Source organism: Hippocampus zosterae, chromosome 7 (assembly GCF_025434085.1).
Source record: "Hippocampus zosterae strain Florida chromosome 7, ASM2543408v3, whole genome shotgun sequence".
In the NCBI taxonomy this organism is placed as follows: domain Eukaryota; kingdom Metazoa; phylum Chordata; class Actinopteri; order Syngnathiformes; family Syngnathidae; genus Hippocampus; species Hippocampus zosterae.
In genome coordinates, this window is record NC_067457.1 from 283,922 (window position 1) to 308,006 (window position 24,085).

Sequence of the window (24,085 nt, forward strand, 5' to 3'; positions counted from 1 at the left end):
CCTCTCTTGTGAACACTTTGAGACAGTAATTGATGCCTTTGTCACATCCCGGCTGGATGACTGCAATTCCCTCGACTTTGGAGACAGCCGGTCCTCCATTAAGCGCCTTCAGCCGCTCCAGAAGGCCGCCGCCCGCCTCTTGACTGCTCCTCGCAAGAGGGAGCACCCTATGGCCTCCTCTGGCTCCCCATACATTTTCAAGATCCTATTATTCGTTTTCAAATCTCTAAATGAGCTCTCCGCCCGCCGCCTCAGGAGATGCGAGAACTAAAGTGAGGCTCAGAGGGGATGGAGCCTTTTCTGTTGCCGGTCCCTAAAACGGATCGTTTGCAGCGCAAGCAAACAAAAGTCGGCAGATGCCAATCGTGGTGCAGATGGAAGCCGCGGGGCGCTTGCCACAATCCTGCAGACAGACACCAAAATCCCTAAAACAGTGGAGATGTAATTATGATATGGAAAAAGGCCCAACACAAACTGTCACATATGGTTGTTTTTTTTTGGGGGGGGGGGGGGCTTGTCTGGCGGTGAGTCTGTTTTGGGAGTGTCAAAAATGATAAATGCCTGCAGCCGAAATGAGAAAGTATTGCCGCAAAGCACGATGGGAGATCTCTGCCCCCCCCCCGCTCTTTTTTTCAGCGTGTGGCGCAAGAAAGTACAACAGCACAGAACGGTGCTCACACATTTGTTGACGTACAGTAGCCCACTTTTTTTTTTTTTTAATCGCCGACATAAGCAATCAATGACAAAAAACACTGCGGCGTTCTTCTTTTCTCTTTTTAATATTCCATCACGTCCTTCATCCTAAAAATACATAGATGATGACTGACAGGCAGCCTCTCATCTCTTGGCTTCTCTTTTCGTTCCTTTCCTTTGTTTCCAGCGAGACCCCGATTCCTGCGTAATGACACCGTGTCAGATGAGCGCCAGACAAACGCACACACACACGCGCACACAATTAGCTTACAAACTCGGCTCTTAAGAGATGCGACACGGTGACCGTTTCCGCGATGACAATGCCCGAGGGGTTGAAAATAAACCAAAACCAAACATTGAAATGTGCTATTACACAGGAATGGCGTTAAATACCAAAACATCAACAGAGAAGCTCTTCTTCACAAGTGTGCCGTAAATATAATAAGGGATAAATGAAAATATCTGGCCCAATCCGTTTTAGAAAGCGGACAAACGACAGGAAATACCAAGAGGCGAGCGCGACGTCGCCGTACGGCTCGGAGAATTCGTCCCTCCCTCCGCTCCGGTCCGCCAATACAAAAAGGTAACAACGGTGCCATAGAGTGGTAGAAAAACAAAGTCCGCCCGCAGCGGAATGTCCTTGCTTCAAGCGCGTTACGTCGCCCCGTGTCACAAAAGCCAAGCAAACCCCAACGCGGGGCGGACATTTTCCAGCTCGGCGTGTTACGTGAAATACTAAGACCGGACTTATCGGGTGCCGATGTCGCGCGCAGAGTTCCTTCGGGTGGCGAACCGCAGGAGCTTTTAGCACCGTGCAAAAAAAACAAAACAACCCAACAACAATAACAACAACATCAACAAACAGGCAGCATGTAACAGGCGTGGACCAGCTTTAGCTGCAAATGACCTGCATAGCGATGAGCTTCCTCGGACTCGTAGCGAGCCAAAGGAAGGCCCAAATACAAACGAGTGAAGCTTGAAACAAAAGTCCTCCGTTTGCGGTCGCTCCCGTGGTTCCCGAGGTCCTCGGTGGCGGGAAAAGTCAAGTCCAGATGCGCTCGGGGTTCTCCGTTTCTCTCCCCTGGAGTTTGACAGTCGGAGCCCAACGGGCCGCCGTCCGCGTGGCCGTCTGTCGGCAAGGGAAGGTCGCCTGCCGGGAACTTGCGGCGGCCGGGGCCCAAGAGACCGCCAAAGATGGCCCTCAAACACAGGTGCCCTGATGCGTGGGCGCCGGGGCCTTTCGGTTCTTGAACGCCAGCGATTTCTCCTTGAAATCGCCCGCTTTCTGCTGGGAAACGTCGATCAGGGCGCTGGCGACGATCAGGCCTGAAAAAAAGCAGCGTTATTGCCCAAAACCACCAACCGGCGTCTCATTGCCGTTAGCATTAGCGTTAAATGTCTGTTACCCGACTGGCCGGGCGGAGGCGAGTCGGCGGGTCCCGACGGCAGCCGCATGAGGACCGTCAACACGGCGGCTTTGCCTCCAGAACACGGCTCGGTGGCGACGGGTTTCGGCGCGCCCTGCGCAGGAGGTCAAACCACAACGTAAGCAGACTTTTCGGGACACGCAAGTGAGCAGCAGTGCAAACATTTCTAGTTTTCCAACGCCGCGTTTTTTTTCCGGGCGCCGCCACTGCCGAATGGCCGGCCGGCGGAATGTCTTGCGGCGGAGGGGCGGGGCCCGGCTCCCGGGACAAAGGCTTTTAATTGGTCACACAACAAAAACACTCGTCCCCCGCCGCCCCGCCTGACAGTCGACAAAAGCGACACTTAAGCCTTGAAAGGCAGCAAGCAAAGTGGCGGCGTCTCAAGCGTGAAAAACATGTCACCCTTGCGATGAACGCGGAGGGCGATTTGGGAGAAATTGGGGAATAATAACACGTCTGAGCGCAACCCACTTCTTTGCGTCTGCCGGCATCAAATTGCCATACAATACAAGACGTGCCGATTTATATAGCGCTTTCACAACAGCGCCGGGAAAGTGCCACGCGTGCGGACGGACCGATTAGAGACTCTTAATTGGAGCGCTCGTCTGCCAGCGTCCCGTTTTAGCCGTCACGGAATATGAACATCCATGTGCAATTCGCATCTGCCCGGGCGCAACGGCGACGGTCTGGCCCCGGCATCCAAGGCCACTACTCGGGTGATCTGCGGCTAATGAGTTAGCTGCGTTCCCGCAGAAAGAAAAGCGGCCCTAAATTGTCTCGTCAGACGTCGAATGAGAATCGGCTACATTGCGTCGCTTACACGGTTCAGTGGCCGTTCCAAACAAACGCGGCGGCGGATTGTCAAAAGGGAGGCCGCTTGGCCTTTTCCGGGCTCGCTCGTCACGTGCATCCAAACAAAAGGTCGTTTTCAAGGTTCATATTTTCTTTCTCCATCGAGCGAGCCTCGGCCGGACCGACTCACTCGGCCGACGAAAGGAAATGTGCAGCCGGCCGGCGTCCTCTTTGACATCAACAAGTGTTTCCAGCAGTTAAGTGACGCCAGATGCCGGCCAATTAGGCGCAATTATTGAGATGGTTCACCTTCAGCCGCTGCCAAACAATGCCGTCAAATCATCCAATTGGCCCTTTGAACGGACTCGGCGGCGCTTGGAAGGAGCCCGTATACGTGGACGCTTACAAAGCCATTACGTGCGGGACTTTGGACTTCTAACGAATGGCGGTCCGAGAGCAAAGAAGGATTGTTGCGCCGCTCGCTCTCCCGTTCTTTGGGCTGCCCTTGACGAGGGCGTAATGGGCGTGGAGCGGCGCTGGGCAATCCGCTAATGGCTAATGTAGTGGCTCCTCGCCGCTTGCCGCCGTGATTTCATTTCTCTCGGCGGCTTTGGCTGAGGAAACGCCGTGGCTCCTCCGATGTCAATCGGAGCACGTGGCTCCCTTTTTTTATTGCTTCCAGCGAGGCTTTTATCCCCGCTGACATTGAGTCCGACGCTGTACTTGCTTCAAGATTTCCGTCGCGTGCGCCACATAATTCAATGATTGGGAGAAAGGTCACTAGACTTTATATTCACCATGCCACCCCCTCCAAATCTAACTATGCCAAGCTCTTGTCTCCTGAATGTACCGATGCTTTTTAATGACCCCCCCCCCCCCCCCTGCAAAAAGCAGGTAACTCAAAAGATGCGAGCAATTTGAATCCAACTTACGTCGGCCATGGCTTGAAGCATCTCCGTTTGTTGTCTTCCGCGAGCGTCCAGCACGACGGCGGCGGACGCAAAAGGACGACTGGCCATTTGTTGGCGCTCCCTCATCAGTTGCTGGCGAGAGAAAAAGAGCCAAAATAAAGAAGGGCCCCCCCCCAAAAAATGGTCGATTCGCTGTCATTTATCCACGACACAATTAAAAAGGATTGTCATTTTGTTTGCCATCGAGAGCTCCATTGATGTTATCAAAAAGAAAAAAAGAAGGGGGGGGGGGGGGTTGTGGGGCTCCTGTTGTGCATTCCAACTTTTAAGCCCCAACACTGTTGCACTTGTCTGCTATTAAACATCTTACAGCGACATCACATCTATAAATGTAAGCGGCCGGGCTCAGCCGAAGGTCAGCAATGAGGAAATTTGCCCTTCTCGGAAAGATAAAGCAAGACGCGGGGCCCGCCGGGGGGGCTCTTTGCCTCGCCTTCGACTTCTTCTGTTGTTCTGTTGTTGTTGTAATTTCCAACAGCAAAGCTTCAAATCCAACAACATCCATCCTAAATGTCAGATAGCCGCAATGTTATTTATCACGTGGCGGGGTTCATTTAAAGCGACAAAGCGCCCGAGAGGGGAAGCAAAGTCAGCCGGCGCCCGTCTACGGCAAACGCTGGCAAAAAGGCGAGCGTCGCGACAACAGAAAAAGGTCGCAAGAAATGAAGAACTTCGGTCAACCACAAAGGCCACAATCAAGTCGCTAAAAGCGCTTCCCAAGTGATTTTTATCTCTTTTTTTGTGATTTTTTTCTTTCACCGCCGCAATAAGCTTGCACACGCGGCGCGTTAATAATGCCACCCGATTCATTTGGCAAGCGAGCGCCTAAATTATCCGCCCGGAGAATACGGCCTTTGCCTCCTTTCAATGGGGTGCGAGAAAAAGGGTCAGCCCCGCCCCTCTGAGCATTTGCTCCAACTGAGCAGGTCACTTTTTGTCACCGTGCGCGCTCCCACGGGCGCTGCCCTTCAAAACAATGACGCCACGCATCTGTTTGGGGTGAAATTGGAGAGCTCAACGCAAAATCTTTCACATAAACTAAAGCATTTGCTCGCCCCGGGTCAGACGCTGGAACGGGCAAGGCGACCGCACAACCGCCGCGGTGGAAAGTGCAAAGATGTGTCAAACACCTTTGGAGGTTCGCCGGCGTCTCGCCATGCCAAATGTCGTCAAAGAGGTCGGCGTGGACATGCTGCGGGACGTGGCATTTACCGTCGCCGCGTCGCCACTCGTGATCCGAGACCGGCCGCGTGACCTCTACTCTGTCCTCAACGCTTCTCGACAAACTCGATTAAACCAACAACAACAACAAAGAAACGAGCTGCGTTTTCACGACGGCGGAGCAGATGCACGCATTTGCTATTTTATAGTCGCGTCTCCATTAGAGTCGGGCGGAGAGTGATACAATCGCTGCCAACTTGGATGGTTCCACGGAAGGGCCCAAAGGCGAAACATTTCTTTTCCCACCCTTTTTAATCCCCGAATTTGGACGAGGGGACACTTACTTCTCGCCGTCGCGATGCCCAGCAAGTCTGCTTGATCTTCCACACCACTGCCGCCACCAGGAGCAGTGACAGAAAACAACTGGAAGCAGATCGGGATGAGAAGGAGCAAACAATCAGCAACCTCAAATCGGGGCTGTCCAAACCTTTTTTGTCTGAGGGCCGCGAAAAAAAAATGCAAAGATGATGAAAGGGGCCACTTTGAAAACGGTCAACTTTTTGAAACGCGCCAAAGTGAGTCGAAAAAGCAATTGTCTCTCGCTTGTATCGTCGAGTTCATTTCATCAGCTTTCTGTCAAAGGCGTGAAGGCAAACAGGGTGGCCAGCGGCCGCTATCTCACAGTTGGCTCCAGCTCTGTACTAAAAAAAAAATTTTTTGAAGCAACCTTGCAGCCCATTCTAAATGTCAGTTTTATGGATTTATTTTTGTCATGTCAGCGGCTGCTGAAAAATGGACAGAGGGCCACAATTGGCCCCCGTGCCATCGTTTGGCGACCTCACACAAAACTCAGTAGGCCAAAATAATTTCTCTTTCTTCCTGTTAAAATTGCTGATAAGACAATACAGCACCCGCCCCCCCCCAAAAAAAAATCCTCTACTTAATCGACCCGCAGTGTTCTGGAAAGGTTTTTCCTCCCAACAGACTGATTAGAGCACAATTGCTGAATTAGCGTAGGGTCCAGCTCATCTCGGATGTTCGATGCCGTCCATAAAAATAGGCGGCTAAGAGGCTCATCGGCGAGTCTCGAAATCATCGCATTCTTTTCCGAGTTTGAAGGGAACGCCAGCCTGCTCCTGATGCGCGGGGACAAAGATAATTACGCCGCCGCCGCGTGAACAACATCCTGTAATTCGAGCAACAAGCCCTCGTCTTTGGAGTGGGTGGGGGAGGGGTAGAGGTAGGGGGGGTGTCATCTGCTGATGAACCCGCGAGCATTTGTTTGACATTTAAAGCCGAGCGGGCTATCGGTTAGATCGACGGCCCGGATGGGCGCAACGGTATCGGGTGCATGGCTGAGTGAAACGCGATCAGCGATGGGGGGCTGAGAGAAAAGGTGAAATCCGCTGTAAGCAACGGGAAACATCAAACGGCTTTCCATCGCACTTCGCAGCGTGGGAACGCTTTTGCGCTCTTAAAAAAAAAAAAAAAAGATGGAAGGAAAAAGGACCCCCCCATTGCCTTTGCGCCACTGAGAAGATAAGGGGGATGATATTCAAATGTGGCAACAGATAAAGACCAAACACACGTGTTGGCAAAAAAAAATCATCATCATAATCATTTCAAAAACGGATTCCCAGTCATCCGAATCGGATGGATGCGGAAAGCGAGAAAGAGAGCAGGGTGCCAGCGTTCCCAGAGTGCCGTTGTCGATTCATTTGGGCAACGGCCGTCGCTACGGACTGCAAATGAACACAAGTGCGCGTTTGATTCATTGTTCAGATGCTCTGTGAGTTCTCTTTGCCGCACTCCCCAAATTCGAGCGGCAATTTGAGCCCAGGCGACGGCTTAGCGGGGCGGGGGGGGAAGGTTTTTGTGTACGAGAGGCGGTGATGGGCGGGCGCCTCGGGCGACGGCGGCTTTCCATTTGCGACCCTGACAGCCGCGACGCGCATCACACGCGAGGCGCTGTCAGCCCGCAAAATGAGCGCCGGAGAGCCAAACAGCACACCGGCCCGGGTCAGCGGCTACCACGTGACGCATCAAGATTTGATCCGCTTGAAGATCGACCTGGAAAAGCATCCTCCCCCCTTTTAGCTAGCCACAAACCATTCCTGATTTCTGACCGTTTTAGCGCAAACGAAACGACGACTGACAATACAGTCACTGCTTTCTCAACTGACTTTAGTGTGTTTCAAAAAGCTCAAGCGGCCCTCCCATCCTTCCATTTTTCCGTGCGCGGCCTTCAAAGCAAAATTTCTTGGACGTCAACTGTCCAAGAAATATCAGACTCACCTGAAAAAGGTCACAAAGAACTGCACGAGGTCCATGATGCTGTTGTGTTGGGAAAAGGCAATCTAGACGGGGGGAAAATCACAAAACGGTCAAAAGAAAATCCACGTTTTCAAGCATATTCCTGCTTTTTTGGGGGGGTTTGACAAATGCAGTGGGGGGGAGGGCGTGTGTGTGTGCGCCAGGCCACATCATTATCTACTGTAGACGCTTTGGAGGCATTCTGCCCCAAAATCATTTAAAGACACACACACACACACACACACACACACACACACAATGCCAAGAGCGCTCAAGACAGGAGTCAACTTCAGATTTGAAATCTTCCTAAAATTCGGCCTCCTTTCATCCTGACATTAAAAAAAAATAATAATAATCATTAGAAGACTAATGGTGTGATGCGCGGCGAGCCGGCTAGCAACAGGTCACAAGCGGTGGCACGCTGTGGGAGCGAGTAGCCGTAGTCACGGTGCGGCGGGATTTTCACGTCTCGCGGGCTGGGCCGGGGTCAAAGTAATATGTTGGGGGTTAATTCACTTTCCAGACATCGATGGCGGATCAATGGAATCATTTGTCAAACGCTGAAAGCATTTGGGGGATGGCGCCGCTTTCTTTATATGGAACAAGTCTGCCCAAATCTCCAAGTGGCTTTAGAAAATACGCTCTGTGTTTTGCCAATTTTTGGGAAGCAATTAGCGGCTTTGGCCCTTTTGGAAAGCTCCAAATTGGACTTTCATCCAGCCACGCAAGAAAAAGACGGACCTTATCCGACTCCCGAAGCGGCTTGAGCCGGCCGCTCGCTCCGGAAATAAACTATTGTTGCCACGGAACGGAATAGAAAAAACGATGATAGGAACAGCTCTGACCCTCAACGTCGTACGGCGCCGAGGCCAGCGGGGGAACACAAAGGAGCGTAGTACCTGAATCTTGATGGGCCATGAGAAGTTACTGACGTAGACGTAAAAGGTGATGTTGGGGTTGCTCCTGAAGGTAAACTTCTCGCAGGAGAAACTGTCTCGGTATTCCTTGATGTTGGTCTTGGACACGATGGCCACCTCCTCGCCCGAGATGGTGCCGGCTGTCGGACCCAAAGAGGGCACAGTAATGAAAGCCAGCAACTGAATATCGCACGTTCAGTCGGCGCAAGTGGAAAATGGACTCGAGTCGGCGACTTTGACGGCCACGCGTTCCAAGGCCGCATCGATGAGCCGCGGGCGTCGCCATTTTAGTTTCCGCGCGGCAAGAGCGACGCGCCATCGGGTGAGACTACGCTCACGGCCGCGTCCGTCGCCACGACGTGAAATGAATTGGCGTGTGCGGGTAGGCGGGCTGTGGCCAAGGGCCCGCTTGGCGTACGTTTAAGAGTTTGCGCCGGTTTGGTCGTCCCGCTCGTGTCGATGGCCTCGAGTCATTGACATTCCAAGCCATTGGCGGGAAACAAAGGAACAGAAAAGCACAGCCTGAGCGCGGCCACGCGCGTGCGTTTATCTTAATTGAAATCGCCCTCCCGCGCCGCCGCCGCAACCGCCGCCGCCTCCGCCCAAAGGCGCTGGCGGCTCTTGTCAATTGCGGAGAGGCGCCGTCGTGACTTCACAGACGAAATATCTTTTGCGGGGAGGGGGCGCCTTGCTTCAAATATTAATGACGGCACTGTGAAAAAGGTTACAGTGGCTACCGAGGAGCGTCGTGGTCTTAAGCGGGTGGCGGGGGAAGGGGGGGTGTCAGGCATGAATGTGGTGACGGGCTCGGGGGGAGGAAAGAAGGAAGGGCAGGAGATAAACACAGCGGAACTGCACGGCTGCGCTGTCCTTGGCGTTACATCGACCGGCAACATCTGCAAATATTTGCCTGTTGACGTGATTTTATTTTTGTTGGGGGTGGGGGGGTCGCGTCATGTTAGCAGTGGAAGAAGACACTGGTTGATAACGAAGTAGGAGAAGTCAGCGGGACAGGCGTGGCTCCATATGGTGCATTTTGTTTGTAAAGGATTTTAAATGCCGCGCTTCGAACGGGGCGACTCGCACCCGATTACCTTGCGAATGAAATCAACGGTCGCCAGCTCGCCGCGATCCGGAAATGTTTCACATTACGTGTAAAGCGCGCTCCATGAAATGTTCTATTTTGGTGGCGGTTAAAAATGAGACGCGCGGGTGCCAGCGACCGCATTTAGCAGCCGTTCCTCGATGGTCGTTAAAGTTAAGAGCGTGTTTTATTGTTTTGGAGGAAATGAAGGTTGAAGTGGCGAAGGCGCGCGTAGGTTGGGGGGGGTGGACGTACCTGTTGATCCCACAGACCAGGTGATGTTGAGGTTGAAGTTGTTGGAGGCATTGATCGACATGTCCAAGTTCTTGTTGGCCTGTTGGACAAACAACAGCAGATATCAGACGGAAGGTTGCGCGGGGGACATCCGAGCGCGTCACGCGTCAGCGAGCCGAGAACACCGTCGGAGACGCTCTTCGGGGGGGGGGGAAGGAGCCAGCGAGTCATCACGAGAGAGGACGCGCGATGGCTTGCGCCGATGTCACCCGGCCCCAAGGGAGCAGAGTGGCGAGCGGGCACACGGCGGCCGGCGACGTCACGGCCGAGTCGCTTCTCGCAAAGCGCGCCCACGCAAATGGATCGCTGCGCATTACCTGCTCAGGCGACGCCATGAAGTTGATGGCCGTGTAGTGATTATCGTCTTCTTGGATGAGACTGAAGGTGAAGTGGTAGTCGATCAGCAGGTTGTCTGTCGGAGAAAGGACACGGCGCTAAAACTTACAAAGCCAAACGGCGTCACCTCATTGCGCTGAGAAGAGTCGCCGAGACCAAAACAACGGCGAGTCCGGCACATGAGAAAGGACACAAATCAAAACACGATTGTAATCAAATCCATTGGCCGCAATCAGCGTGTCCAATTTTCTCCTCGAGCCGAGTGGCAAAATGCGACGCGTGCGGCGGGCGGGAAAAACCTCTTAGCCGTGATTGATCGCGATTGGGATCCTTTTGGAACCATTTGCGACATGTTGCCGCCATTTCCACGCGGGAACTGACAAAGACCAAGATAATTACGTGCGCGGTCCAAGCTTTCGCAATGCCTTTTTTTGTTTTTTTAAATTGCATGTCTTTTGTTTCTCAGTCAGCCAACATTCACCGCGACATTTTGGCTCCCGTTGACACGAGGCCACCAATCCCCCCTCTACAAAGCGCCATGTGACATGTCGCTCATTTTTCGACTGACAGAACGACAGCTTGCGTTTGAGTCACGCCGGCCACCGAGAAGACGGCGAAGAGGTTAAAACAAGCTCAGGGCCTGAACGTCTCGTCTTATCATTGAGCGCGTCATCACGCCGTGGCATTTCAAAAGGGGACACAAAGCTCGCCCCCAGCTGGTGCGGAGTGCGAGATGGCAACAATCGATTTATTTAGAACGCACTCTGAAGTCATCTCCCACTTTTTCCGAGTGTGACGCCCTCTTCCCCCCCTCCGTCCCCCTCGATGAGCTCAGATGGTTCGCTCCTGGTGATGCGCTTGACATTTGCACGTCAAGGGAACAAGCGCGGCGGGTGGCAAAGCGCTAAGACGGCCCATCTGCCGCCGAGCGGGGAGCTCCGAGACTGTCGGGACTGCGTGCGGAAGCGCGGCGCAAATGTACTCACAATAACAGGTTCCCCTGAGCGGATTGCCGAGGTAACGGTTTTCGGAGTCACACCTGCGGAGAAGCAAAAAAGAGAAGAGGGAGGCGGATGAGCGCCGCACGCCGGCTCCAAAAGTCCCGGTCAAGGACGTTGGCCTGCGGCAAATAAATTGGCCTTCTTTGCTTGCGAGAGCAAAATATCAACACAAATGCGCTCGTGCTGCACGGCGTCTCTCGGCGCGTTTGCCTTTAAAAATTCAAGTTGCCCTCGAAAAGCAATCAGGCAACAGTAAGTCCGCAATTAACATATGGCCGCTGTGAAATGACTGGAAACGGCGGGGCCAATTCATCTACTAATGAGGCTTCTAACTTGGGGGGGGGGGGGGGGGGCGTTTTCCGGATGGGCAATTACTGGCTCGCGTTGGCCTCCGAGCTATTGTTGTCATTTGACGGCGGTGCCGGTTTTCAAGCCGGCGGCGTCTGCGGCACGTCGCGCCAACGGCAAAGATGGAAAGCGGCGTGACTAAACGGCGTCGGGCGCGGCGCAAACAGTCACCGGGCATGCGAGTGAGACGAGGACGCGAACGATGACGGCGGCGCTTGCGAGGTTCGATCGCCATCCGAGAGAAAATGTCACATCCTTTTTTTAATCAGGCCGTGAATCAGCGGCGGTTTTCAGCCTTCTTTTGCAGCGCGCTTGTGGAAGCCAAGTCCATTTCCTCGGCTTTCGCTTGTGGAGGGGAGCTACCGTGTCATTTCTTCTTTTCAAGCATTTCTGACCCCCCCCATGGACGCTTTTTGGCATTTATTTCTTGGCACGCAGTGCCTCTCAAGTCACGGTTGTAACATTGCTGCACTCGAACCTGGCAAACGGCTGATTATCGTCGACCGGATCTCATGAAACGCACATTTGAGTTTTGCACGGCAAATACAAGTCGCCTTTCAATTTGTTCCGTGTCCCGTCTAGACCTTCAGACGAGCGCCAACGTCACTCTTTTAGCAGCCAAAGGACAAACGGATTTGAACGCGTGCATGCGGCGGAACTAGACGCATGCTTTCAGAGTATTAAGTGACATGATCAGGTATCACTTGGGCCTGATATCTAAGTGGCAAATTGAAAAAGGTCACGCGAGCATCAGCCGGCGGATCGCAGTGACGCCAGCTAACAGGCAGGCGGGGGCCGGGGGAGACAAACGCTGCCACGCACTTCGCGACCCTCACGCTGCATCACTCGCGTTTGGAGAACAGACAGACAGGCCTGCATGCGGTCCAAGGGAGGGGTGGGGTGGGGGGGGTGGAATGCCACTCCTCCCTGCTGTATCTTAATTTAATCTCCGTCTGCATGGACGACGGACGGTCCGCCATCATTACGTCGTATCTTAATTTAATCAAACGGCGCTCGGACCTGCGTGATCCGAGCCGAACGTTTGCGCCACACAAAAACGGGAGGAAATGAGGGGATGGCATCACAGAAATAAACAGAGGGCAAGATCTAGCTAACTGGAAAAAGGGGCACATTTGCTTGATTAAAATAAATGTCTCGTAATTGAATCAGTCTTTACGATTGGGTTGGGGTTTTTTTCGTCGCTTTGAACATATGCCTACAGGCTATGAGATAGCGGGAATGACATCACCAAACCGACTCAAGTGTCGATCGATAGACCAATTTGATTAGACTCCAAACAGGTAATTACTTGAACGCGCTAATGTTGGAAGGTGAAAACGCATTTGGATCTTGAAGATTAGAGACGTGGCCATCACTTTGCAAGGAAATAATCGAGCTTGATCATACCGACCGTAATCTGTGACATTAAAAAAAAGAAAAAGTCACAATGAGATGCAAATGTACCCGAGAGGTGATACTTGCAATCCGAGTGTCGCTCGTGTGGCTTTTCGACTTTGATGACGCAATTAGGAGACAAAGGTGAGTGAAAGTCAGCGGGCCTTAATGTGATCCAAATGCCATTAATTTCCCCCTAATGTGTGTACGCTTATCTGGAGTGTCCTTCTGACTTCTCCTTGACAGCAATAATGACTCACTGAAACGCCGGACGACAGTTGCGCAGATACACCCCCCCCCCCCCCCCGCGTCCAATTTAATTCAAAAAAGAGAACCTACCGGCAGACAAAGAAATACATGAAAGATGGCATCATTGATCACCGGGGACGAACATTTCTGAGAACGGGACACAATTTGCTTTGGAAACGCAGGGCAGAATTTGCCGGAATGTTCTCGGCCGTGCCGATCTGTCTGATGTCACTCTTTCATGAAAGCCCAATGATGTTCCGGGCAGCCATTGGAAGAGCCGAGCTGAGCCATGATTGTGTTTTGTGTGTGTGTGCGCTACTCACAGCTGGCACTGGTCCCCTTTGATGCCCTTGGTGGTGCAGAAGCACTTGCCAGTTAGCACCTGGCACATACTGGCGTGGCCGTTGCACTTACAGGCTGCATGGGGACAGATGGAAAAGAGCGGATGGGAGACGGACATCAGCAACCGCAACAACACAAAAAAGGTGGCCTTTTTCTTGCTCTATTCAGGCGAGGGGGGGGAGGGTCATGCCAGTCAAGCGCCCTCACATTGCCGCTTGCTACAACATCAGCTTAACATTGCGATCCCTGATATTTGCTTGTCTATTGCTGACATTTGTGCGGCCATCTGCCCTTCGTTGGGCCAAGATAAACGCTCCGTCCCATCTAAGCAAGGTCCAACAGCGCCATCTCTCGGCCAAGGCAAGCCACGACAGGAGAGGAATGATGCAGATGTTTGCTTTGTTGCCGCTCACTCAAGCAATTGGCGTAACAACAAGAGCGAGACTTTTGACGGGGACTCACCTTGGCATTTGCCGCCGTTGGTGGGGTCGCCGTGGTAACCGGCCATGCAGGTCTGACAGTGAAGACCCGTGGTCAGGTTGCGGCACTGCTCGCACACGCTGCCGTTCACGCACGTGCTGTGGCCGTTACACTGGCACGCTATGGGGGGGGAGACAGAGGTCATGTTGACTCATTGTGACATTCGGCATATTTGTGGCATTTTGAGTCTCGTGTGGAGACGTTGAAATTTTCCCAAGGATTTTGCCGAGTTCTCACCGGGGCAATGAATGAAGGACCACTCGTAGCCTCTTTCTTTGGGGCAGACGGCGGGCTCCAGGCTCATGTCGTGGGCCTGCCCCTGCTTGGCCGGCCTCTTCATGGGCCCCCTGTACGAGCCCTCCGTGCACAGGCCCTTGCCCGTGCTGCTGGGGTCGCCGCACCAGCCGCACTCGGGCTGCTCCAGGCACTGGCTGCACGTCCGCAGACCCGAGCAATTCTGGGCTGAAGGCCAAAAAAAAAAAAAAAACGTGGGGGAGGAGGGGTTGGGAGGCGGAGAACAGGGTAGATTATTTTGAAGGTGAAAGATGTTTGAACCCACTGCGGCTGACCCTCTTTGGACTCGGTTCTAAAATGATGGGTCAAGTCCAGCCTGGCGTGCGCCGCGATTGCGCACGTTTCATTTGCAAGGTCACCTTGACGGCAAACATCCGCATTGTGCACCCGCGCCGCAATGACGGCGCGAGGGGATTTCATCGAGTAGGATTTCTCAGCCACGGACAGATGAAGGTGCTTTAAAGTGCTTTAGGCGGGGGCATTAACGCGTTATCTGTTAAGCTGTCAGAACAACAGATGTGAGAGCAGATACAAGGATAAGTCTTTGCTTTGAAAGCGGCGACGTGGACGATGAGAAAGAGCGAGAGAGAGAGAGAAACAAAAGGCACCGAATGAGGCAAAGTAGCCCCCTTACCCTGCCTGAGCAACAAAAGGGCTTCGATCCACTCGCAGAGCCCACTTTGGCTCGCCGCTAAATTGGCGGAGGGGCCGCGACGTTGCCACTTTGGCCGTCAGGCGAAAGCACTCTTGGACAGAAAATGTCGGCGCCATCTTAAAGAGACAAACGCTTCTTTCTTTGATGTCAAGCCCATCTCCAGCTAGTCTGCTAATGGATGCGTAGCCATGACAACGCGGCGGCAATCAGCCCAAAGTAAGGCCATTTAATTGTGTTGGGACAGGCGGGGTGGGGGGCTTTGAGTGGTCGACGGCGCAGGAACGAGGCGCTCCAAGCTTGACAGAAATCCATTTTAGCAGGCGACTAAATCCCATGCTCGGAATGACAAAAAAAGGCAAAGAAAAAACCACGCCTCATTTTACTTTTCTTCAAATGGAGGTTCTGTTGCCTTCTCCTCATTGGCGCTCATAAACTTCTCAAAGGCGGCAAGTCAATTTGCGACTCGGTCAGCGGGGAAATCAAACGGCCAGCGGGGAGGCTGCGTGCTACTCATTGGCCATAACAAAGCCCCCAAAACACCTCTCGAATCCAATCGCCAAACATCAACACAAGTGGTTAGTTGCCCCTTTCTTGTCTGCTGTCGTGAGCATCGGGGAAAAGCGATCGCCCAAACAATGACACGGTTGGATTTGGGGGGGGGGGGGGGGGGGGGGTTCCTCACCCAGGCAGTCTCCCGTCTGCCACTCCAGACACTGGCCGTACGGGAAGGAGATGACGTAGGCGGTGGAGTCGACGCAGCGGCGCGCGCTGCTGCACCACATGCACTCCATGGCCTGGCTGGTGCAGTTGGCGCAGGTGGTGTGCAGCGAGCACGGCTTCTTGCAGGGGAGGCGGGAGCCCTGATTGGGGTTTCCTGCGGGGGAACAAAAGGCGGCGGGGGTGTTTATTTCCTGAAATTATTGTCCGGCGCTTCCTCGCGTTGGCTACGGCCGCTTTCTTGATTTGCTACGTTGCACCCTCCCCCCCACTGGCCCTCTCCACGCTTTGTTTCTATTTATCAGCTGCCACCAGAGATCACATCGCTGCCTTTGGGAAAAAGTGAGACTGGATTATTCCGTCAATGATTTCACTCACCCGTGGCTTTTTGGCAGATGAGGCCGTGCGCGGTGGCCGTGCACGGGTTGGCCCGCAGGCCCGACGCCCGCGGCTCCTCCAGGTAGGCGCAGAAACCCGAGTCGCTGGGCTCGCCGGGCAGCCAGCGCAGGCTGCTGTTGGTGAAAGGCGACATGTCCTCCCAGCCCCAGTACGACACGTTGATCTTCCTCAGGCCCACCCAGGGCGACAAACGCTAAGGGCACACAAGATGTTAAAACACGCATCCGTGCGTATTCATAAGGCGGATAAAGACAAACACAAATGGAGCTCTGTTGCAGCGTCCGTTTCAAAAGACATCACATTTTAGGCTGAATACTGAGAAGGCTGTTAAAAAAAGGGGGGCAGAGGAAATCATTCCACAGATGATTTCTTCACTTGCCTTCAGGGCTTGAATCTCAAGTGTAAAAAAGGGGGCGGGGGGGGGGGTGTCAGGCTTGCAGACTGATAAACAACATCCCATTTTAGCGGAGTTGAAATCAGCATGGGGAGATGACGGTGGACATTCATCACAAGAATTGGGATGTTTACTTGTGCAGGATTGACCCCCCCCAGGACAAAAACAGATTTAGGGGTATTTATCTGGGATACTGTCCCTGTTTTAGTGATAATGCAGACAGAGTGTAGAGTGTAAAAGTGTCATGGAATATTTGGGCGTGTTATTAGTTATGTACTGAATGACCTGCAGGCAGGTGCAAACGCCCAAGCGAGGCAAGGAAAAATACAACAAAAAAAAAAAAAAATAAGCGGAATGCAACAGAGTGGATGATGGGAAAAGGCCCATGCGTCTACCTTGTCCTGCTGCTGCAGCTTCTTCAGCTCATCCAGAACAAAGTCCACCTGCTTGGCGGAGGTGAGCGAGGCGATGTTGCCGTGGAGATTCTTACAGTAGTGCTTGGCGTTGTCGTAGCTCTCGCGGCTGGAGTTGATCCGCAGGCAGGCCTCGCCCACCTGACTCCAGCCCTCGCTGCACTGCTGGGCTGCCAAATGATGATGCCAAAGTCTTGACACTTTGAAATATTCTTGGAAAAAAAATGCATTTCCACCAACGAGGGAGCGGTCGCCGTTGCAATCTTACCGGGCAGAGCGTGGCACTCGGACTGGTTCTGGTCCCAGTGACAGTTGAGGTTGAGCGAGCAGCTCTTGCAGTTGGCCAGCTTGCTGCACACCCGCTCGTTGCGCACGGGGCAGGCGCTGAACTTCCTCACGTTCTAAGGCCAAACACAGGAGGGAGGGGCACTTCTATTGAGACGGCCCTCGATTGGTTTACTATCCCCCTAAATCAAGAGTGGCCCGTAAATTGGTGAGATTCTTTGGTGCGAATGTCCCCCCCCGTTGAAAATGCGAAAAATGGACAACCTCGGAGGGACTATTCACAATAGTATTAGATGAGTGTAGACTATTCATATAGACTGTGTATTAAACGGAGGTGGAGATCACGAGTTGAGAAAAAAAATGCTGCTCTGACGCCCCCTGTTGGCGTACTCACAAGAGTACAGTTAGTGTATAAGGAGATACACTTCTTGTCGTCGCACCACTGGCACCCGTTGGTGTTGGCCGTGCAGCTGGCGCAGTCGGAGAAGCGGTAGCACAGCTCATCCACGGTGCCTGAACCAAGGAGAGGAAGACGAAACCATGAGCCCGGTCCAGGTCCCGCGAGCAGCTCGCGGGGGTCCATGCCGGAGGAAGCCAGAGAAATATTGACAAAGTTTCACAATTCAGGCGCTTCCAACCTGGTTTCGGCGGGCAAAAAGGGGCGGGGCTGATGCCGCCCGCGTTGCCGCCGCCCTCCCAGGGCAGACATCGGCCTCCGCTCCAGACGCAGCGCACCCCCGGGCCGGCCCGGGCGCAGCGTCCCTCCGTGGGGAAAGCGTGGCAGCTGGGCGGCCGATACACCAGCATGTCATTGAGGAGGACGCCGGAGAAGCCGCCGAACACGAACATGGACCTGGTGAGGGCCAGGCGGTCAAACCCCAAGAAAACGTCTGCAGAGTGCGCGCGCGGTTCCGCAACTCACCCGTTGCTGACGGCGGCCGAGTGTCCGAAGCGGTTGACGTCCCTGTGCAGGTCGGGCTTGGGCAGGACACTCCACTCGTCGCACGCTGACGAGAAAGCGCAAGTCGGCGCGAGTCGCTCATGTGTTCTTTGGGATGAAACGCGACGCCTCGGCGAGCCTCACCAATGTCGTACGCCAGGAAGTCCGCCGAGAAGCACTTGGCGCCGTTGCTCAGGGACGTGTCGTTGTGCGTGTTGCCGCCGAAGATCAGCAGGGTCCCGCTGAGGAGTGCGGCCGAGTGGAGGTAGCGCGGGATCCCGCTTTCTCGCAGGATGAACCTACGACAACGGGCGTCCTGAGCCGACGGTTGGACAAAACGACCGGAAAATGAGCGACTGGGCCGCGCCCGGGCAAACCCACCACGTGCGCGTGTTGACGTCGTAGCGATAGAGGTCGTCCACCAGGCCAAATTTGCTGGCCGGCAGCGCCTTGTAGCCCCCGTGCACGTAAACGCTGGCGCCGGCCGGATGGTAGGTGCTGCTGTGGCCGTAGCCTCCCTGCGGGATGGCGCCTTTGGTCTCCGGCACCGTCCAGGTGTTGCTTCCTGCGGGGGGCGGATCCAAGCGTGAGCGAGCGGGGGGCCGCGGCCGCCGCGGGAAGCAGGAGGACTCACTCAGATGATACTCCTGAACGTTGCTGATGTAGCTGTAGAGGGGCGAGTAGCCGAAGATGACCAGCATGACCGGCTCGCCGCCGTCCAGGACCACGCAGTGCGCCGTGTGACCTTCCACCGCGTACGGCCGCGCCTGGCCTGGCGAGCCCGCCGCGGGGTTCTTCCGCTGCCAGGCGCGGGCGGGAATGTTGAACACCCACAGCTCGTCGCTCACGTTGGCCCAGCCCGACTCCAGCTTGCCGCCGAACATGAAGATGTCCTCCTGAGTGCGGGAGCAGACGCGGCGGGTGATGCCGGCGCTCGGCTTCGGCGCTCCCGCGCAATCGCGTCTCACCTGGTAGGAGGCCAGCGAGTGGCTGTATCTGGGCGCGGGCCCGCCGCTGACGGGCACCGTGTTCCAAATGCCGCTCTCCAGGTTGTAGCTGGAAAGCAACCGACAACTTTTTGTCTGTCTTCTGTCAGTGTCGTCGGTCATGACTTTTCTCTTTGGTCAAATTCTTTTTGCCTTGAAATGTTGCAGGCTTTTTTCTTTGGGATCTCACTGGGGTAGCTAAAGCCGCGTGTGCCAAGTGTTCCGGCGGGGCTTACTTGAGGATCATCTGGAAGGAGGTGACGTTGAAGGTGTAGCCGCCCACCACCCACATGACCTTATCCTGCACCACGACCCCGTGGGAGGCCCGGCCCAGCGAGGTGCCGAAGGGCTTGACGCCGGGCAACGCCCAGAAGGACTCGGCGGACGGCACGCCGAGGGAGCAGTCTGGGCCTGAGGGGGTTGCGCGAGCGTCGTGACCACACGCCCGCTTACGTTCCGCGCTTACTACATACACGGCCGCAGCGAGACGACGGGGATGGCGTCAGAATGTACCTTGCCAGCTGTCGTTGCAAACGCACAGCTTCTCGCCGGTGAGGTCGCAGTAGCCGCGGTCGGGGCTGCCGCAGTTGTTGCGACAGTACGGGATGTCGCAAGCTTCCCCCTTCCAGTACTTGTCGCACTCGCAGTACACGCGGCTGGCCGCCGAGTTGCCCGGCGTGCACTTGCCGTGGCCCGAGCAGTTGCCGGGACACGAGTTGATCCTGGACACACACACGCGCCAACATCAACATCCAAAAACGCCCCCACTCGGCCATTAGGGAAAGAAAAAGGAGCAAAGGCATCTATTCCGCAATGAATTGTGACACAACGCCACCCCCCCCTTATCTAGCTGCCAGCCAGAAAGTTATCACGGCGTACGGACGACAATCCGCATGGATCGGCTTGCCCGCCGTTGTGGGAAAGGACGGAAAAGTGGAGCGGCGCACTCACGAGTAGAATATTTCAAATCCCGTCAGGTTGTAGGCGGCGTCGCTGAAGAAGTGCAGCAGCGCGTAGCCCGACATCGTCTCCACTTCGGGGACGGTCTCGTTTCCCAGCACCTCCGGTACAATCAGCCCGCTGTGAACAAACAAACAAATGTTGTAGCGGTGAAAAAAATTAGCCAGAAGACCGCCGCTACTTTTTGCTGTCTCGAGTAATCAAGTACACGAGTGAACATTTCAAATGCACTTCCACTCGAAATGCAATCGAGAAAAACACGAGCTAAAATGCTTGGATTGGGAGTTGTTGGGGTTTTTTTGGGGGGGGGGGGCCTCACCTGAAAACAGCAATGAGAGGAGCGTACACGGAGTCCCCGTCGTAAATGTACATGTGGTCCCAGCTACACTCCGTAGCAAAGTGGTTGAAGCGTAAGCGGAGCACGGCGTTCGGGCTGTTGAAGAAAAAACATGGCAGATGAAGCATTTCCCTTCCATCTTGATTGACTGAATGCTGCTAGTCATTGTCAGGACATTTCGTCCCACGTTACGCCAAGAACCAAACGGCAGAAAGGTAAATGAATAGCCACCGAGGCCGCAGATGCAACATTCTTGATGGCAAACGGCCTCGTCCTCGCAATGACTGCGGTTGCCGTGGCAACTCGGCGGATGCGCATGTCCGGCCGCACTTAAGAACGTCAATCGGAGTTACTCACTAGCCCTCGATAAGCCAGGTGCATTTGGTCTTGTACTTGTAGTTGATCGGACCGTCCGTCAGGAAGCCCGAGGGCTCCGTCAACCTGAAAAGAAAAGGCAGAAGGAGAGTGGATTCAGAGCTGGCGACATTAACTCGGTTTTTTTATTTTTACCATTTAAAAAAAAAAGAGGGGAAAAAAATTGAAAACAGAGTATGCCTGTTTGCATCAGAGGAAGGGCATCCAGCGTAAAAAATGCTGAGCCCCTGAGGACAATGTCCCAACAACTTGCATTGTTTTTTGTTTTTTTGGAGGGGGGGGGTGTATAATTACTTTTGATGTGCCAGCAAAAGTTTGACCAATTGTATACCGCCGGCTATTTGGATCATTTACTTGCGTCTGTTTTCCTCACCCAAAAGGAACCCGCGGCCACAGCCAGCGCAAATGTCAGAAGCCTGCCCAAAAGAAGGCTCCCCCCCCCCCAAGGGGTTGCATGTTTTGGCTTTCCTTGAATTGTGTCTTGAGGCCGTGTCCAATGACAAGCCTTTCTAAGCCAATCGCATCCACGACAACGTAAGCATGCTTCCACGCCATCATCTTGATCGAGAGCTGCCACAAAGTGGGGCTTGGATTTCTTACCACGACAAACGTCAAATCAAAAGTCAACAGAACTGCTCCCTTGTGTTTTGACGTGGAGAATGGCGGTATCAGTCACGACCATGACTTGAACAATGAAGGCATTTACGCTTAGAAATTCACTCGATATGATCTAGCTAACAAAGTTAGTTAATATTACCTTAAAAAGGCATTTGTACACACAAAAAGCATCCCACCCAATAGCGACTATTGAAAAGTTTATTTTTGTGTGGAAGCAGCAACTGTCATTCAAGTTGTGTCAATTTGTTTACATATAAATCCCAAAGGAATTTTTTTAATACAGTTGATTTTTTTCAATCAAGCTACTGATTGCGATAAAAAAAAATACAGCTGCCATTCCACCTCCCTTGGAAGGATTTATAACATGCTTTTTTTTCCCGGCTGACACTGCACACACTCAAACTAAGTGAATAAAGAAGAAGGCAAAAAAACAAGTCAGTTCCAGTTTTATCAATCACTCCATCTGAGGGGCTTGTTTACTAATGGTGCCATCTGGGCCTGTGCCACCCGGAATTTACTACGCGTGACATCAGGACTTTCGATTCATGGTGAGTGGCGTCACCAATCCCAAATTAAAAAAATACTAACAAAATAATAACATGGGTTGCCGAAAACTGGTGAAGCTGAAGAACTTACTTGAAACGGCCCTGGCAATGCTGGCACCGGTCTCCCACCCATCCCGGCTCGCACACGCACGAGCCGTTGAGACATTTCCCGGACAGGCACGACTTGTCACAGGCTTTGGGCGGCGAAGAGTGGGCGAACACGACCAAGTGGACCAGAACCCACGCCGCCGCCAAGTATCTTCCACGGGTTCGTTGATCCGAACATCTCCCGGCTGGATTCATTTTGGGCAAAAATTACAACAGTGTTTCAAGTGGGACTAAAAAAGTTCTGCATATTTAAATGGGGACTGCATGCAAAACGTTGTGGGGGGTCGCCGCTTTCTGGATTCCGGAGTCAGGTAAGAATTCCTAACGGGGGATGCGAGCGGGTTGAAAGGCTCGTTTAGCGGAGAGCTAACGCATCCTCTGTTAGCCCGTTTAGCTTCTGCGCAGCGTCCCAGCATTGATTCATGAGCGCTCTCTTTTCCCCCCTTCGCTCTCTCGCCCTCGTCTTTCAAATCGCAGCCATTTTTAACGCGTCAACTATCCTCAAGACAGGCCACGGGGTGTCGTGCCAAGCCGCGAGTCCTTCCACAAGCCGCGGCAACGGAGCCCAACGTCGTCCACGCCAGAACAAAGGCTCGGAACCCCCGGAACCAACGCGAGGGTTGCGGCCGCCAACATGGATGTGGAGGTCGGGGAGGAGGAGGAAAGGAGGAGGAGGAGGAGGAGGATGAGGCTGTCCTCTCGCCGACTGGAACAGTGGGAAGCGGGGTTAGGGAGCGCTTGAAGCGCTCGTTTGGGCCCACTCGCGCCACGCGTCCTAACGGCGACCTGACTTTGGGTTATTTTAATCCAAGATGGCAAATCGGCGTCGTTGCCGTCTAAACAAAACAAGAACTGACAGCGAACGCGTCCCGAGTCGGCTCCTCAGGTTGGAGAAGGCTAAACACGAAATGCGCATGCGCAATGGAGAACGACTCCCATTTAAAGGGACAGCTCGTCCTTTTAGCTACACAAAACGTGATGAAACATTTTTTTGAAAGGCGCCTAACTAACATATACAACGTACGTTGTATATTCGTGTCCTGTATTGGGACCTGAAATTAACTCCAAGAAGTGAAGGAATCAATGACTTCTTCCAACATCCGGAGAGCCCTTGTTCGGCGCATGCGCACTCGCTCCAAAACAGATTCCTGTATTCTCACCAAAAGATGGCAGTGCAATGCGCTCCGATGGATGACTTACGACGGTATTTTTCAAACTTTGTCTGAAGAAGGAAAAAAAAACTGCACCTTCTGTATGCACAGCGCCAATAAGAATAGAGCTGCGGTGTGTTTTGAAGATTCAAAGCGCAAGGGTAAACCGAGCCATAACATTTAATAATAAATGTCCACATTGACAGCTCGCCCACGATCATACTGATAAGCAGCACAAATAAAAACAACAAAAAAAATACACGAGTTCAAGCCGTTTATCCGAGTCATCATTCAATAACTCTCCGACTCATTTTCAGAACATTATGAGCCGGCGTCAACATTTTCACACGCGCTTGTAATCCCTCGCTATAGCCCAGCAGGCTTAACGCTTAAGTAAAAGCAATATTATTGCACCGTGGCTCTCTTCCCATCTCCGCAAGGTGTTTTTGCGAGTGCACCGCGTTTCTCGGCGTTCCCCAAACAACAGGGAGGCCGCCAAAAGAGACGCTCGGCTTGCTTTTCTTTGGAAATTCCCAGACGGAACAGTCAGCCCGGCCCAGAGCAGTTTAGATGAAAACGTCTAAATGAAAGGCAGAGGAGGTTGGGAGGACCTTTTCTTTTCAATGTAGCAACTTGGCTGCGGCCCAAGAATTGACGAGGGTTCAATTTGGAGTCGATTCGGTGACCTTTGACCTGTGATTCGCTGGCGAGGAATGCTCCTTATGTGACTGTCGCGAGCAAAAAAAAAAAAAAAAAAAATCAGTAACTGACGCACTTTGCGACTTAAAACATTCAAAGAAGCGTCCCGCTTTTCCCCTTTGCTCCCACGTAGACAAACACCAGTGAATCGACAGTAAATCACTGAGTGCATTAAAAAGAAAAAAAAAAAAAGTAACAACGCCACCCATGTAGTCCAAGCGCTTCCAAAGGTCTGCTGCACTCCAGGAATTCCCCTCGCCGGATTACTAACAAGACACTTTGTCTGTTGCGCGAGGGGGCGAGAATGGCCAAGACCACCCTCCGCTCGGAGCTCACGCCGAGACGTCGTCGTCGTCATCATCATTCCAGTCTGTTCTCTCCTTTCCAGGGAGTGACTAGCTTCTGA

At 53.4% G+C, this 24,085-nt stretch overlaps 1 protein-coding gene across 1 annotated transcript; it reads right to left on the minus strand.

Annotated features, from left to right (window-relative positions):
* Positions 1–760: 760 nt before the first annotated feature.
* atrnl1b (attractin-like 1b) lies at positions 761–22,794 on the minus strand. Its single transcript, XM_052069330.1, has 29 exons — positions 21,813–22,794; positions 20,541–20,624; positions 20,166–20,279; positions 19,838–19,966; positions 19,400–19,608; positions 19,123–19,297; positions 18,869–18,956; positions 18,535–18,796; positions 18,282–18,465; positions 18,045–18,199; positions 17,883–17,967; positions 17,599–17,813; positions 17,355–17,473; positions 16,944–17,076; positions 16,658–16,845; positions 15,848–16,061; positions 15,435–15,626; positions 14,041–14,265; positions 13,786–13,923; positions 13,305–13,398; positions 10,975–11,027; positions 9,970–10,064; positions 9,614–9,692; positions 8,257–8,414; positions 7,340–7,401; positions 5,389–5,467; positions 3,845–3,955; positions 2,100–2,214; positions 761–2,019 (listed from the first exon to the last, which is right to left on the minus strand). Exons 1-29 carry the CDS (start codon positions 22,022–22,024, stop codon positions 1,895–1,897), a joined length of 4,092 nt encoding a protein of 1,363 aa, XP_051925290.1. The 5' UTR covers positions 22,025–22,794; the 3' UTR covers positions 761–1,894.
* Positions 22,795–24,085: the final 1,291 nt, after the last annotated feature.

What these genes read in the sequence shown, in the direction of transcription:
- atrnl1b (XM_052069330.1), bottom strand. Translation starts at nt 22,024, where the DNA reads ATGAATCCAGCCGGGAGATGTTCGGATCAACGAACCCGTGGAAGATAC. An exon ending in CTTCCTGGCGTACGACATTG is followed by an intron (nt 17,968 to 18,044) that starts GTGAGGCTCGCC and finishes CTTTCTCGTCAG; the next exon opens with CGTGCGACGAGTGGAGTGTC. An exon ending in GCCTCCGCCCGGCCAGTCGG is followed by an intron (nt 2,020 to 2,099) that starts GTAACAGACATT and finishes GCTTTTTTTCAG; the next exon opens with GCCTGATCGTCGCCAGCGCC.